Raw genomic sequence first — 16323 nt, forward strand, 5'->3', positions numbered from 1 at the left:
GATGGCAGCATTTGCCACAGCATCATTTAACCATTGGCTGGAACTGCTGTAACAAATGCAGGAAAAACAGCTCTCCCATTGTTTTTGAACTTATCTCCAGTTGTTATATGAGCACGAGGGGTGGTGCCCAGAACTAGTTAAAAAATCCAAATATTAAAAGAATCAAACTGGGTAAGGAAAGACTTGGGCTTTAGCCCCCCCTACAATAATAAATTTTGAAAATAAATAGTGGGTTGAAAAAACATTTGGTCTTCGTTGTCCTCTTGGACTCAAAATAAAAATTTCTCCCACAACAAAGATGAATAAATAAAACAGAACTATTAAATCAAAACTTTTTGTACATATCAATATATAGACAAGACAGACAAATAGGGAATGAAAAGATTTATTTTTTATTCTTTAGGTACTTGAAGTTTCAACCACTGTGCTATGGAAAAGAATGCTGTGCACAAAGAGCCATACCATCCACCAATTAATTTTCCAAGTTCTTCAATTCTATCACTAACAAATGACCCCATCTCAGAGCAGTTTTTGTGTATTCTAAAAATTGCTTGCAATGAAAACATTCTCTCAATTCCAGAGATGTTGCCATTTTGCTGCTTTAGTTGGAAATGCAAAATAGAAAGTGTAGGAGAATGGATTGCAAGCAGCCTTGCCCCTGATGAATTACAGCTGTGCTAATTATCAAAGAGGAGGAACTGCCTTGCCCTTACTGGGACACGGCTGTGTCCAATGAGGACGGATGCTATAAAAGAGTAGCTTAGCTGGTTGAGGGGGAGAGACAGAAAGGGAAGAGTTTTTTTTGCTGGCCCTGCTGCGAGGGGCTGTTGTTGGAGCCTGCTGGCATCAGTCTACAAGGGAAGCCTGCAGTCAGTCTGGGAGTAGTTGGAGTCTGCTGGCAGTGCTATCTACTGCAACAGTACTGAACTTGATTTGGAAAATTAATTTTAAGTTACATAAGTACCAAAGCAGTAGAGCATTTTATGGCATAATCAAGCACGCATATCAACAGTTTGGGCAATCCGTCTCTTCTTTCAGCAACACAAAAATCTCAAAGAAATAAGTACATTTGTCACTGGTCCTGCTTCAAGTCTTTGCCCACAAGCATTGAAGTGACGGGGTGCATAGAGGCCCTATGCTCCAGAAACGTCTTGACAGCCAGATCTCGACTCTTGTCAAAATTGTAAAGGTCCCTGTAAAAGAAGGAGCGGGGGGAGGCATAATTACAAAAATCCAGGAAAATAATACAACATAGATTTTCCTAAGATTTCACTTTTCCCTCAAAAGCCTTGCCTTAATGTGCATCCTGGGACTAAGCTTTCTTCTATGCAAAAAAATGTCAGCAAGTGGAAAGAGCCTCTGAAGATAAGCTTGTTCACAGTACACAGAGAATTCTGTATTATGCCACTTGAACATGTACAATAAATGCATTTCAAGTATTATACATTCCATTATACTAGAAATGCCAACAGCATGAGCTCCTGCAATTTGGAGATTACTTTTACCTGAACAATGGTCGAGTAAACTTCATCCTGCCCTGATCTGTTGCCATTTTTAAAGCCAGAGGAATAGCTTCTTCCCACTTGGACCTGATACAGAGGCGCAGCCATCTGGAGGTGGAAGAAAAAATTTGCACTTATAATTTCATTTGTGGTAATGTGGTGGTTGGTTATGTAATGATTCTGTTCCCATAAATGCTTTGAGCACTGCTGTGTATCATGGGAATGAGATTCTAGCTGAACATAAGATATTTAGTGTTTTACTAGCACATTACATACATCAACTTTTTTGTACAACAGGAGAAGATTGCAGTCAAGTTCCTCCAAAATGGAGGATTATTTTCTGCAGCTATGTATTTTTTTATATTACAATAGTGTCCAGTTGCATCACTCAGAACTGAATTATACAGCACTTGTCCCATTTGACCAATGGATCAAACAACAAACCAACCAAATGAAATGTCACCATGGGTGCATGTGCTTATTTTGATTTAAAAAGAAATTGATCTTGTTACAAGAAGTAGAAACCATACAATATGTTTAAAATACTTTGTTATCAGGTCATCAGGTTCTTTTGTTAGCATGCCAGGTTAAAATAAAGAACAGCTTATCAGCTGTCCACTGAGTTATTCTACTAGACTGTATTTGCCCAATTCATGAATAACATGATACCACTCTAGTAAGCATGATGCCTGCACATGCATTTACAAAACCACAACAAGAAAAACCCCAAACCCAAACCCTGCCCCAGTTTTGTAAAACAGGATGTCTCAGGTGAAGTAGGACAACTTGTTTTATGAAAACATTTAGTATTTTAAAAGTGCCCATACTAGAACAAACCTGAATCTTATTTCAGAGTTGTTTATAGCATTGAAGTTATATACTTCCTGCATGCGTTGGACATGTGACAATGGAAGAGGTGCCTGAAAAAGAAATTGCAGTCAGAATAAGCCAGAGGAAGACTTCAAGCCAGACATTTCAATAATAAACAGAGTGATTCAAGAAGATAGATGCTACAAAGAAACTGAAGTCCTACCATGACAAATATTTTATTTATTCCTTTTATCTTTTCAGTGTATGGAAAGGGGCAAGGAATAAATATTACCTAATTCCCGCATTCTGTACTATTGAAACATTCAAGAAAAAGTATTTTTATTCAATTTTATTTATAGCTTATTTGCTATAACATCTGGTACAGACCGATTCAAACACCTCATGGTTTTGTTTTTAGCTTCCAATCCAAAACACTGTGTGCTGTTCATTAGCTGAAGAGCCAGACATATTAAGGGAGGCAAGGCTGAAGTTTTCAATAACTATGAGAGCAGATTAATTTAGCAAAACATAAAAGAAAAAGATTAACTTAATTTCAATGCACAGTAGAGCTTCTATGTCTGCTTTTGTGATATCAGAATCAAGTCATCCCAGGTGTGCATTTACCTCCAGAAGCAACAGTGCCAGGAACTCAATTAACTGATGAGATGACATTTCCTTCAGGTCTGCTGAGCTGAATGAACCCAAATCACTTTCTTTTGCCTAAAAGAGAACAGTTACTTAATTTTTAATAGGTATTTCAAAATACAATCAGGTGTAATTTTCTGTTTTGATATTCACACTGTTGAGCCATTTCACTTAAAGAAGATACTGATTTGTATCTGTGCAGGATGTTACAATAAGGGGAAGGGAGAGACTTAAGCTGCTGATGTTTGTACTCTTCACTTATTTTCTCTCCACTGATGTTTTTATCCCCACTGTCTTTCTGCTAGTTAAGTGAAAAATCAAATATTTTTTATAAAAATTAACATTCAGAAAAAGAGATAAAAGATAGGATGTAAGTACAGTGAAAAGCTACAGAGGTAACAAAAGGAGGGTATGCTGAATTCTTTATTAGTTGTATGACTTTTATGCTTCAAACTAGGAGAAAATTATGTGGTATTAATTAATATACTTTATGTACCAGTTTTTGATGAGAAATATACTAACTCCAGTATACCACAGACGAACTACTGCTAATACAATAATCAGTAATGTAGAGGTACCCTGGTATTTGTTTTTAAATCAAACCATAATATCAGGGTTTCAAAAATAGTATTTTCTGTTTGGTTACTACATATGTATAACAAAAAGTTGGCTCTGTACCTTATTAAAATATGGACTGCACTTCACAGACAGAAGTCACAGCTAATTCCCTGACTCTACAATGAAGGTCTAGTCTAGGAAATGCATAATCCATGGCAGCCATACTGTGACTATAAATACACACACTCTCAACAAATGAGAGATTTCAGAAGAGAATGGCTCTCTTTGTGTAACAAAAAATACTAGCTTTTCAAGACAGGGACACTTCAGCATTCTTTAACCACTCACTTGGATCCATCTTTGGCTCAAGGCAATGCAAGCATTTGATAGTGTCATGTCATACCTGTCAAATATTAAAAACAAAGGTTCACATAATGAAATAACTATAGAATAAAAGACTGAAAGCATTAACAGTGACTATTTTTACTGCTATATACACCTACATAGAACTAGGGCATTTTCCAATAAAACATTTATAAGACTTTCACCCTGTTTACAAACTGCTTTATCACTGTTAGGAAAATCACATGCAATCTGGAGAAGGAAAAGTTGAACTACAGAAGAGTGCAGCTTACGTAGGCTTCACTGGTGGCATTCCTGGAGCATGAAACCATGAGTTCCAGTCAACTTTATCAAGAATATCTACCTACAAAGCAACACAAAACCTTATTAAATTTTAAATCTGATTTTAGGATTTTTTTTGAGAAAATGAAATCTAGTTTCAATCTTTTTATTTGTTTTGATAACATTCTTCCAATTACCCCAAAGAATTCTACACAGATTACTTCAAAACAAAGCATTCCCCTCTTTGAAAAGAAAAAAAAAATAAAAGGCATCATAATGCAAACCCATCTTCATAAATGCCAGATTACATCATATTAACTTCTTGAAATAAAAAAAAAAGAAATATAAAGAATGGGTCTTTAAATAAGTTCTGACCTAAGTCAGAATTTCACATAATTAAAGGGTTTCAAGCAATCAGTTTTAAATATTACCCAACCTTATCCTTGAAGTAGGAGTACAAGAACTTCTTCCAGTCCTCCGTTACGATGCTCTTATAAGCAAACTTCTGAACATAAGCCTTCAAGAAGCCAATGAAGACATCTAACAGAAAAGAAAATGTTTTAGTGTTTGAAATTAAGGTGGAAAACAAAAACATATAAAATCTGACTAATGCTTACCTGGTCCTCCAAGGAGCTGTTCAAGGTAAAAAAGCAAAGCAAAGCCTTTCTCATATGGCACGGATGAATAGGCAACATCAGGATCTACTTCATCCAGATTAATGACGAGGTTGGTTACAGGATTTTTATCTCCAAGAGTATTTATCTGTGCCAAAGACAAAAGAACACATATCAGCCTAGGAAAACTGGCACTCCTGCAGATCTGTACTAATTCTATTTATAAATTCTATATATAAACCATCCAAAACTGAGACAGCTTCATTTCAAAGCATTTTCCTTCTTTTTCCTGAAGTTCTGAACCTGCACAAACCTTAAATTACTAAAATTTAGAATCAACCACCCTGTGCTCCAGATGTCTCAAAGCAGGTAATTACTATCATGCCTGTCTAATCATGAGCACCTATTAGTCTGGCTATATTTATCCCCTTATTAGCAAACTATTTGAACTACGTCATTAAGCCTTTGAATTTAAAATCTATGTTGACAGAAGGAGACGTGCCAGCAAAACTTCAGCTCTGGATATGGGCAGAACAGACTCTAGGCTGCTCAGGGAACTAGTAAGATATCACAGACTAGAAATCTGAAAAGTAAAGTTTGGTTATGCTACCAAAACACAGAACTAAACAACCCTCTTAGACAGTAAGAAATCAGTTGCTTGCATGAGGCACTGTAAATTCTGATGATCATGGCTGCAGATAATTTTGATAAACTTTCAGCTGCTTACCAGTATGCTAACAGGTAATACTGCAATTTAGTGATACCCAGAACAACCAGAAGAGTCTGTAAAGATGTTCATCCTCACAGAAAAGCTTAAAAAATTCAAAAAGCTTTATCTAATCTGAGTACATGAAGCAATCAAACACCTTGGGTAGCAATCAAACACCTTGGAATCAAAGTTGTTCATCCTCTAATAAGAAAGCATTAGGAAAGTGGATAAAACAAATTTTATTTGTGGGAAACCCATATGATGACTTTATATTTACCGTATTCTGCAGTTCTCGCCAACCTCCTAGGGCCTGAAAGTGCCTGAACTGCTCACCAAACAACCGACCACCGATCCTGCGTTCCAGGTACACAGTATGACCCTCATTCAGCCTGGAAAGACATTGATGAAGTCAGCACTGGTAGGATGGTAAAATGAATTTGGTTAGTCTCTTTGCAGATTAAATTTAAAATATGATTTGCATTGCACTGAACATCATACCCACCAAAAATGCTCCCATGTTTTGTTGGTTACTAAGTTTCCTGTCCAGCTATGAGATATTTCATGTGCAATAACCTAAAACAAAAACAGATCCACCATTTAGAATCCACCATTCTCCTCTGGAAAAAATGCATCAGATCCCAACAGAAGGAATAAAAAGTTGATGAGATCTCATTTGCTATGTTATGTTCACCAAGTTAGCATTCACAGTTCTGCAGATCTAGCCATATAAATTTTAAGCAGAGGACCAATGCTAACCTAGCTAACAGAAACAATTTTCAATGTCCAGCCTGCAAGCCATAGAGCCATACTGATCAATAGCTTGGTGTAGGTAACTTGTTTATGAAATCAGATCTCAGAATACAGAATAACAAGTGATGGACTAGTCCTGCTTTCTCACCTAAGCAACTTCTGTAGTGGGAAAGCTAACAATGCATGACACATTAAAAAGTACCCATGTCAAATATTTCAGTATTCTTCGTTTAAGACAATCTTTTTTTTTTTTTTTAAGTTTAGCAGTACATCAATCTAGTAAAAAGACATAGGCAATAAAATTGCATTCAGAGTATTCAACTTTGCAGAAAAAAAAGGATTTATTCAAAATTATACTCATTATTTCCACTTTGAAGAAATCTGTATATAATATGAGTTCTAGTGCACAGACACATAGAGGAAGAAGTTATCTCCAAATTATTTTGATGAGACCAATTCAGTTGTGATTTTTAATGAGATATCTATACACAGATGTTGTGGTTTAACAGGACAGGAAAAGAGTTATGGAGCAGCTAACCACAGTCAGCCTCCTGTGTATACAGGCACCCATGTTATTTCTATCTGTCCATTATACAAAATAGACACTTTACAGAGTTTACTTCAAATTAACACTCGCTTTTGTAAGAGTTCCTGAGTTACTGCCTTAACTTTTAATTTCCCCAATGAAAAGAGACCAAGTTTTCAGGTATTTATTATAAAGGAATTCAGATACATCTTCAAGTTGTGTTCTACTTGAAGAGATGAATCTATTTTTGACTTACGTTTGATAGAGATCGATCACCTGCCTAAAAAGAAAAGGGAAAGCCAAGTTAGTTGTTAGGTTCAAGTCAGCCTCAAAATAGATCACTTCATGCAGTTGCTTGTATGATCCCTAACTCCAAAGGAGGCAGGAACATTTACAGGTCTTTCTAGGAAGAAGACTAATCCAATTTGTGCATTACTATCCATCACCTGATTGACATGCAAGCCCTAAGGAAAAGCTGACTTTTATCATTGCTATACTTACCAGCAGTGTTGGAGTTACAAAAGTAAGACAAGGATTCTCCATACCACCATAAGGAAAAGAAGGTGGTAAGACTAACAAATCATACTGTCCCCACACATAAGGTCCTGCCAAATCTTCTGCTGTTTTCAGCATAGCTTCAGCCTGAAACAAGAATTCAAATTAGTTTCTAAGATGATTTCTGACTACAAACACTGAACTAAGCTACTGATCCCATATTTCATTCCCTTTCACCTTGCCAAGTCCCACATGTAAAACAAGTATGGGACTGTATCAATATGTATTTTCAGTACTAAGTTTGTATTGCAATAGAATAGCAGCATTTTGTGGGATGGGAGGTAGACAAAGGAGAGCTACAGATGATCAAAGCAATGAAATGTAGTCTGTTTCTTTTCCAATACTATGTGAAATAGTTATCTTACAATACTGTTTTTGTTGTTGTTAATTACTCACCTCAGAAAATTCATAGGCTGATTTATCCACCAGTTCCTTTTCAGCCCACACCAGTGTCCTTGGGCCAATCTTTCTGTTGAAAGTAAAAATACATGCCAAGAAGACAGTATGAACCAGAAGTAATCCTAAAACTAACACAGATAGCATATGTGTAACTGTAACCCATAGCTCTTGAGTAACATTGCAGAGGAAACTCATTAGAGAATCTTTGTCTGCTTTTCCTCTCTGTTGCTGAAGCAAAGCCTTAGAAAACAAAACAAACATGCAAGCATTATTCAGCAAAAAAGAACAGGAAAACCACTTACAGATTTTTAAAGCCTTTAACAGAAAAGGCTTATCTGTTAACTAGGAAAGAAGATCTATTCCCTGTGCTAAATTTTAACCACTAAGGGCTTTTTCAGGTCTGAACTCTTTATGCTTTCTCTAATTTACAGCACAAGTAAAAAAATTATTCAAGAGCAAATCAAGATACATGCAGTTTGATACAAATAAACAGGTTAACTGAATCTCTAAGACCCTTTAAATTTAGAAATAAGAAAGAGTTTTTTAAAAAGCTCAAAAGATTTATTGTGGTTATTAATATTCACACATTGCACAGATTCACTCACCTACTTTCTAAAGCTCCAACCACTAAAGCAAACAAGTAGCAAGGTACGGGAACCTGGTGAAGAACATAGGAAAAATAAAGAAATCTTACTTCTAATGTCAGTTATCAGACTACTGACTCAGAGAAGAACAAAAGTATATAAATAAAGAAGTTTTCCTCCAGAGTTTCCTGCCTTAAAGGCAGGCACTGTTTTTTCACAAACACTGTTCTTTCTCCCCAAATGATACTCCTTTATCTACAGGATGTACTTGCTTCACAGATGTTTCAGGCAAAACCCACAAAACTAAGTATTTGAAAAACTTACAAAACCCACAAAACTCTAAGTATTTTTCAAACTCTAAGTGTGAAAAAATCTGCATACAAAATTCCTGCTGGTTTGGTTTCTCTTCAAAAGAAAGTCAGTTTTCCATATTCATTTCAGTTCCACTAAATTTTATGGAAGGAGAAGTTAAGAGATATTGCTCAGATAAAGGGCAGTTTTATCACGCAGAAAGATGCAGGAAGAGCCTTAATGAACTAAACAAGAATATTTATGGATATAAATACATTAAAGAAAAAAGATTCAGGAAAAATCAAAATGTATATATTTGATTTCCATGTTTGGAATTTAAAAAACTCTAAATATTTATTATTTCAATGAGAAAAACTCCTGACTGAAGTATCTTTATAGAGAACTGCTTTCTCCAAGTGCTCTGGAAACAAAAGGGGATAATACAGCTATTCCTGTAAAAGGTCCACTTCGTCTGAATTTAAACAATGTTAAATAAGTAAGACTTAAAATCATAATTAGTTGGAGACACAATTTCAGAAAAATTTATTCCACTATTATCCACAAACCATTCAAATAGTGTTTATTAAAATACCCGTATCATTACCTGTGTTTTAATTTTACCTATTAACCTGCAGAATATACTATGGAAAAGAACAAAGTCCCTTAACTTATGTTATAGATAAGTTATGAAAAAACTATCAATACACCTCTACATTTTGATGTCCAATTTGCTAATCTGACATTTTGAAATTCAAATGTCAATGACTGTTGGGTTGTAAACTCATTTTTACAGAGGTTGCTCTCCACTACTCTTCTTTCCAGCCTGGCTATGCAGGAGCAGAAAAAGGAGTTTTAGGTAAGCCTCAGCACATATACATATCCAAGAGCTTGATGCATTTGCCTTTTTCATCTGAGGAAACAGACACCTCTTCTAACAAATCAGTGTCAGCATCAGGCGACATGCATGTGCTTTTCCATGTCTTTTTTCATTTGTGTATTTTGTGCTTAATGTGTTTTCTTTAAAGAAAAGCATGTCTCTGTAAAAAAAAGTAATGGTTTTATGTATTAGAAAGTGTAGTATAATTTCAATTACACTAAATGTTATTTCTGGTGTAGGTCCATCATGCTTATCAACAGTGTATTCCTAGATAACATTCATCTCTGGATTACACAGACAACATAGAAGACTTCTGTACTAGACTGAGAGTGGCAAATGTTTTGGCTCCACAGAGAGGGCAGAGCACTGCTTACTGATGTGCTCTCAGATAAGGGAACTGTTTTTGCCCCTCTCTCAGGTTTCACACAGCAGCCAAATCAAACCCGACAGCTGCTGCTGCTCAGAGTACTCTAAACCTCTCCTCTCCTCCAGTCACATCATGTCATTCCTCCTTGCAGTTATACAGTGTCAACAGTCCAGATTTATGTTCATTTTATCTGCTTGTTCAGCAAAATGAACTGGGATCACCAAAAGAGCTCATAAACACCAGAACTGTAATCCAAAAAACTGTGAGAACAAAAATGCCAGAAGAGTAAATCAGGACTGCTGCTTTATGAGCAGTGGAATCATTAGACTAGTTGCACCACTTAATAAAACTTCCAGAGAACAGTAATCTTTAATTGGCTGGAGATACTTTCCATAGAAACCAAAGTTTTCACATTCCAAAAAAAAATTTTAAATCTGTTGTCAGAATTTGCCTAACTTCAAGCTAAAAATTGCTTCTGACGCTGAGTTTCACTGCTTAGATGAAAGCTCTTGGTGAGCTTAAAATTTGCAGGGTCTGTTTTCCAAAACTTCCTCCCATATTATTTGCATCTTCACTATTTTCCAAAAATCAGTGCAGACAAAAAGTTGTGACAGGACTAGTTTTGAGTATTGAAACATTTTCAAAACTTGAATTTGGCTTTTCTGGGAATGCCAAAAACGACCAGTAAACACCAGCAGCACCAGCACTTACTGGCTGTCTTCTCAGAGCTGGAGTTCCATAATGCCTCACATTTCTAGAGTGGCAAAGACCTATATGAGTCACATGATTTATCCATGACATCAAAACCACACCTGAGGCGCTTCTGAGCTGCACAGGTGAGGAATAAGACCTCGTGCAGCCATTCCCTAGCCCGGAGCACTTACGTTCTGGCTGAAGCGGTAAATCTTGTGAGCGCTGTCCTCCGGGTCGGGCGCCTCTCCGTCGCGATTCGCGCTCATCAGAGCCACCAGCTCCCTTGGGACGGATATCTGCAAGGGCACCCAACCATAAGCAATGCAGCAGGCACTCAGCATTATACTCCATATTACAAGCAGCTGATAACAAAGAGTAGCCCAGATTTGTTCTGTCGTTAGGTCATCTCTGTCAAGTAGAACATAAGGCATATGGAAAATGTTGTCTTTAAGACAGGCAATATTGAATTAATCAGAGGAGTATCTCCAACAGAAGTAAAAGGCTCACTTTCTTCAGACAACTGAATTGTAATGTCACAGTGCACATCTATCTTACTTGTTGCTTCCTTAAAACTATTTACATCAGGACTACAAATATCCCCTAACTATATACCAGAATATATTACTTAAGGCCTTTTCAAGTGTTTTTTACTTTACAGCACTCTTTGCTGTCTTACTGTCAGCTTTTCCTTCATCTTTCCAGCATCTTTCTTTCTTACTACTGCATTTTTACTTCCTTTTGCAAATAGATACATAACAATGAAAAAGAGTTGACATATACAAAAAAGGAAGTGGTAAAGTTAGAGAACTGCCACAGGGAAGATCAGCTCTTTCCTCTCACGTTAAGCAGAAAGTCAATATTCTGGTTTTATATTAGGCCACATGCTGGCAGCTACCAAAAAACCCTGCCCAATATAAATTCACCCATTGTAGCAGCTGTTTTCAGTTAAGACACGTGACTTAGGTTCATCTACCTCTGCATAGTAGGTTAGTTTCACAGCAGGTGTGTCTTGGCATGGAAAAATGGCTCTGCAGTGGATAGCCTAGAGAGGGAGAAAGGAAAAGAAGATAAAACAAAACTGTCCTTCTAAGGCAGAGGACTAGAAATAAATCAATTAATACACTATAGTGCAAGTCTATACAGCTCCTCCAGAGAATTCATTATCTATAATCCAGTACTTCTATCCTTTAGAGCTTACAGGCCTTTGTAAAAGGAATAATAGTAGGTAAGGCAGATAAGCGACAAAAGTATTGGTTGTAAAGGACTATATGTTCTTCAACAAGGATACTGGAGTGGGTAAAACAGTTCCAGCATTACTAAATTGTAAACATATAATAAAATCTCAACAACACCCTAACATTAAGTGTTTTCATTTAGGACCTTTGACACACACAGCTAGAAGTTACAGGCTACTGCCCTTCCCCTTTCTCTCCAGTTCTTTAGAAACCAAGGGAAAGTACAGTGGTATGTCAACAAGTTTGGAAAAAATGAACTCAACCTGGCACTGGCTGAAGAGAAATGGGTATTTCTTTCCAGAAGTTTGCTCTGGAGTAAACCACTGGAGAGCTGAAGACTGTGGAGAGCTTTCAAAAGAGATTTCAACAATTGCTTCTTGTCCCCTGTATAATAAAGAACACAGTCAGACTGTTTTGACATAAATCCTGATCACACTGAAATTCCTCTGCAAAGATGTCTGAAAAACAGGTCTGCAGCACTGTCTCAAAAGCATTAAAAATGAGAACAAGTGTCATATTAAAAGCAATAATTCCCTTTCAATTGTGGTATTAAAAATGGTTAGCTTATTTCATTTTTACATCCCAAGGCACTTTTATTATTGTTTTTACTAACCAGAAACTTTTCCTCTTCTCTCTTCAAGGAGAGGACAGACTATTTGGGGCAGCTACATGTATATAGTTTTGTCACAGCTAAGTTACCTTGTACATGTAAGTGTAAAAACCCCTCTGCAATACACAAACAAAAAAAGACCCTACATAAGTGCAAAATCCTACATAAGAAGATACATGACTGAATAACATAGAAGTATTAAGTATTCTGTGCATTAAAAATTTAGATTTTGTGTCTGATGTTAATGTTCTGTATTATCCTTAAGAAGCAAAAAACACCCTGAAAATTATCATTAATTGTAGAATTAACTCCTATTAACAGTAGGGGTTAACAAGAAAAAGAAATAATTTTCAGATTTTATTTAGGGTTTCAGAACTGGTGTCAAGCAAAAACTAACAGTTATGTGTAAGACAGGAATCAGTTTGCTAATGAGGGAACACACACCAACCTGACACATTCATACTCTTATTTATTAAAAACATATCTTAACCATCACTGACACCCAAAGTACATGGAAGTACTTGCTTCTGTTCTCAGAAAGTTCCAGATTATACATGCAACTCTTGGAATAAACAATCCAGCCATAAATCAGAACAAACTTCAGCTAATCAGAGGAGTTGGACACTAGATAAGCTGACCAGGTGTACACATCTGGTTTATAACCAGTGTTCCAAAGTACATATTAGACAAGAAAAGAGAAAATAACTGGTATTACCATAAGGCATATTGCTTTCTGAACAATCAGACCTCCAGTTGTAACTCCCACCCTTTCCTATCACTGTTTCATTGATAGTTACATGGGGGACTATGTCTCACACTAGATGATGAATTCTTACGGTCACAACACATACCTCTGTCTTTTTTTTCTTACCAGGAAATTTAGAACTTAAAAAAAAAAAAAAGCAGCTGAAAGTCAAATAAAAGAAATGGGCCTATATTTCTGATGTGGCCTGTTTGCTCAAGTATTTAATTTCATAAGAGACCAGAAGTGTTTCTCCAGAAGGGACAACTATTTTATGACATTCCTTTCTCTTCCTCATTATTTGTGTTTCTTAACTGCACTAATTCAGAGTACAACATTAAAAAGAAAAAAAGCTTAAAAACCAGACTAAACTGAAAGAGTTTTTAGAGGTAGCAATGAGTTCTAAAAACCAAACAATAAGAAGTAGGAAGCAACTTAATATTCAATTGTATTCGAACAAGGGAACTTCCTTATACAATCACAGCTTTCAGCTTTGGCACCATGGAGGACTGAGATACCACTGAGTTACAACATACAAAGCAAACTGCCAAAAAACATACTGTAATTTGGCAACAGCTTTTTAATTCATATACTTTAAGAGGTAGACCATGGTTAGTTCACTCTCCATCATGCTGCTAACATGCGTTAGCGCAGTCAACAAAATAAAACTTTGATTATTTGAAAACATGCTCGAATCTAATCATAGTGGTAACCTGAAGTTCTACAGAAATGCAGAACCAGCCCTCGTATAAAAGAAGACCCAAAGGGGGCTGTATCTCCATGTGCTCTACACTGTAACAATTCTGAACCAGGTAGTTAAAGCAGAGACAATATTACTGATGAAGCACTGGAAAAATTGTGATACATTTCACATCATTTTGCTACTCAGTTCAGTGAGCAATTTTGTACCTGATACAAGGTCTGGGGACAGATGCAAACACTCTCAAAGTTTTGAGTAATGAAAGGCAAATATGACATTAATCTACAAGATCATACGAAAAGTACCCTGATTCTATTTTATAAGTCTCTTTGCAAGCTTTACTCAACAACCCTACAGGCAGACAAGCTACAGAGCATTTTGAAAACCATCCAAAGGAGCAGGGAAGAGTGTGTACCTTCTTAGTTCACTTGGAAATGTGATTTCTAGAGGGGTCCCCTTGAAACTGTGCTTTTCTCCAAAAGCAAATTGTGCATCCTGTCCATTTACAGTCACTTTAAATACCTTTACATCTTTTGTGTCCAGGACCTGTGATAAAGAACATGTTGGATACCAGTTAAATAGTGTAAAATAATAAATGCAGCACAATGAAATCTTAAACACAAGTCCCTCTGAAGGAAAAAGTATTTTCTAAATAAAACCAGAAAAGCTGACTGCGTTGACCACTGGGAACCAGCATTTTAAGAGAGCAGCACTGAACTAAGAAAGCTGGAGGGGAAAGAGGAAGAAAACCAACTTCTAACCATAGAAGTGATTTTATTAAGAAAAACCACAAAGGTAACAACTCCACAGTACTGCTATGAAGTGAGGAGAACGGTATAAAAGCCCCTACTAAGGCTTCTGTTGGAACACACCACTGCAAATCCAGACCTTCATGCAATGGAAGGTGAATTAAATAGTGCAGTACTCATTTTTTAGCACGAACGAGGCGTTACTCTTTTTACTAATAGGACTGGGCTTTTTCCCTAAAAAAATAAGCGCCAACCACAAAAGAATTTTATGGAGTCCGCATGAGAAAACCCCAGAACCCCCGAACTTCGAATATAATGCGAAGTTTAAGAGGTTCACACGCTTATTTGCAGAGATAACAGAGAAAGCAGCTGGCATAACGAAACACACAGGCGAAAAAGCCCTAAATCTAGATTTCCAGTGATTTATTCCCATCTTTTCGGCAGCATGCTCTTCGCCGCTTTAAAGGGAAGACATAGTCTTGCCCTTCCCTTGCGCCGGCTCTGGGGGGCTAAGAGAGAACCGGGGGCTGCGAGGCGCTGTCAGGCTCCAGCCGAGCAGCAAGCAGGGGCGGCGGGTCCGGGAAGGGCCGAGCGGCGGCAGGGAAGGAAGGAAGGACCCGGGACGACGGCCGAGGGGAGGACGGGGGAGACGGAAGGCGGCACCGGCGCGGGCTCCGGGCTCGCCCCTCACGGTCCGCGGGGTCCCCTCGCGCCCGCCGCCCTCACCGCCCCCCCCACCCCCCCCCGCCGTTACCAGGCAGCGCAGCGCCTCGCGCTCCGCGCGCGCGGTGAGGGCGGCCGTGCCCCGCAGCACGCGCGCCTCGAAGTCCGCGCGGCAGCGCAGGTGGAGGTGCCGCGTGAGGCAGCACGCGGGAGACGCGAACGAGCTCGGGTCCGCCATCGCTTCCGCGCCGCCTGCCCGCCCTGGCCGGCCCTGCCACCCCGTGCGGCACAGAGCCCGCCGCGGAGAGGGGAGGGGAGGCCCCTGGGAGGTGTAGTGCCGCCCTCCGCGCGGAGAGGGCGGGGGAACGGCGGGAGAAGTACAACACCCATGGTGCGTTGCGAGAGAAGGGGGGTGTGACTGTGGGTGAGTCAGGAAACTTGGTTGGCTCGAATTGGCTCTCATCGGGATGCGGGAGACTAAGCAGAATGTGGGCCCTACTGGAAGGGAATTGAATGTACAGTTCCTCGTTAGTATAGTGGTAAGTATCCCCGCCTGTCACGCGGGAGACCGGGGTTCGATTCCCCGACGGGGAGGTACAACTGTTTTTTCTTTCTCCCTAGCTGCTTCTACCGTAAAGGCAAAATCAATTTTTCGGGAAATCAAAGCTGTTCCCAGACAGCCGTAGTAAAACCGCTCCGACTCTAAAACAGAAAGAACAGAGCAAAAGCTATCCGAGTCTGGCTGCCTAGCTGCTCCAGGGCTGAGGTAGCGGCAGGGTCTCACAAGATCAGCTGCAAAACTGAGAGCAGGCACAGGGAAAGCATTTTCCTATTTTAATGGCTCAAACAGCTGAACAAAAGGGTTAAACCTTTCAAAAACATTCACCCTTTTTCTTAAACTGGGATGGAAAAAACTTAACCCAGCCTCACCTGAGTCAGAAACAATGGGAACGCAGACAGGTTAAACAGGCACAGGAGAAGAAGGAAGGTGGAAAGCCAGAGGCCATGTCCTGGCTTGCAGTAACACATCCTGGCATTTTTGTCCTCAAAATGAGAGCTTCAGCGATCAGAAAGCCCTGAGGCTTCACTGGATACTGCCCGGAGCACACTTAGCTATGTG

At 38.6% G+C, this 16323-nt stretch overlaps 1 protein-coding gene and 1 non-coding gene across 3 annotated transcripts; one reads left to right on the forward strand and one right to left on the reverse strand.

Moving 5' to 3' along the window:
- Positions 1-369: 369 nt before the first annotated feature.
- Positions 370-15666, reverse strand: LTA4H (leukotriene A4 hydrolase). Of its 2 annotated transcripts, none has more exons than XM_053978507.1 (19): positions 15295-15666; positions 14207-14337; positions 12003-12123; positions 11478-11546; positions 10696-10800; positions 8298-8350; positions 7690-7762; positions 7240-7380; positions 6995-7018; positions 5965-6035; positions 5740-5851; positions 4757-4901; positions 4576-4679; positions 4151-4221; positions 3864-3918; positions 2937-3032; positions 2340-2422; positions 1506-1610; positions 370-1193 (listed from the first exon to the last, which is right to left on the reverse strand). In XM_053978507.1, the coding sequence occupies exons 1-19, from the start codon at positions 15664-15666 to the stop codon at positions 1073-1075; spliced, it is 2052 nt and encodes a 683-aa protein (XP_053834482.1). In that variant the 3' UTR covers positions 370-1072. The 2 variants fall into 2 exon arrangements, with proteins under 2 accessions (XP_053834482.1, XP_053834483.1); XM_053978508.1 differs by lacking the exon at positions 15295-15666 and adding an exon at positions 14929-15191.
- A 59-nt stretch (positions 15667-15725) lies between these two features.
- On the forward strand, positions 15726-15797 carry TRNAD-GUC (transfer RNA aspartic acid (anticodon GUC)). The gene has a single exon. It is a non-coding gene; the product is annotated as a tRNA-Asp (tRNA).
- The last annotated feature ends 526 nt before the right edge of the window (positions 15798-16323 follow it).

This window comes from Vidua macroura, chromosome 5, assembly GCF_024509145.1.
Source record: "Vidua macroura isolate BioBank_ID:100142 chromosome 5, ASM2450914v1, whole genome shotgun sequence".
Taxonomy (NCBI): Eukaryota; Metazoa; Chordata; class Aves; order Passeriformes; family Viduidae; genus Vidua; species Vidua macroura.

Coding starts and splice junctions, on each gene's coding strand:
- LTA4H (XM_053978507.1), bottom strand. CDS start 15,666: ATGAGAGCCAATTCGAGCCAACCAAGTTTCCTGACTCACCCACAGTCA. Junction 14,338..15,294: donor GCGAGGCGCTGCGCTGCCTG/GTAACGGCGGGG, acceptor TCTTTATCACAG/GTCCTGGACACAAAAGATGT. Junction 8,351..10,695: donor TTTACCGCTTCAGCCAGAAC/GTAAGTGCTCCG, acceptor GTTCTTCACCAG/GTTCCCGTACCTTGCTACTT.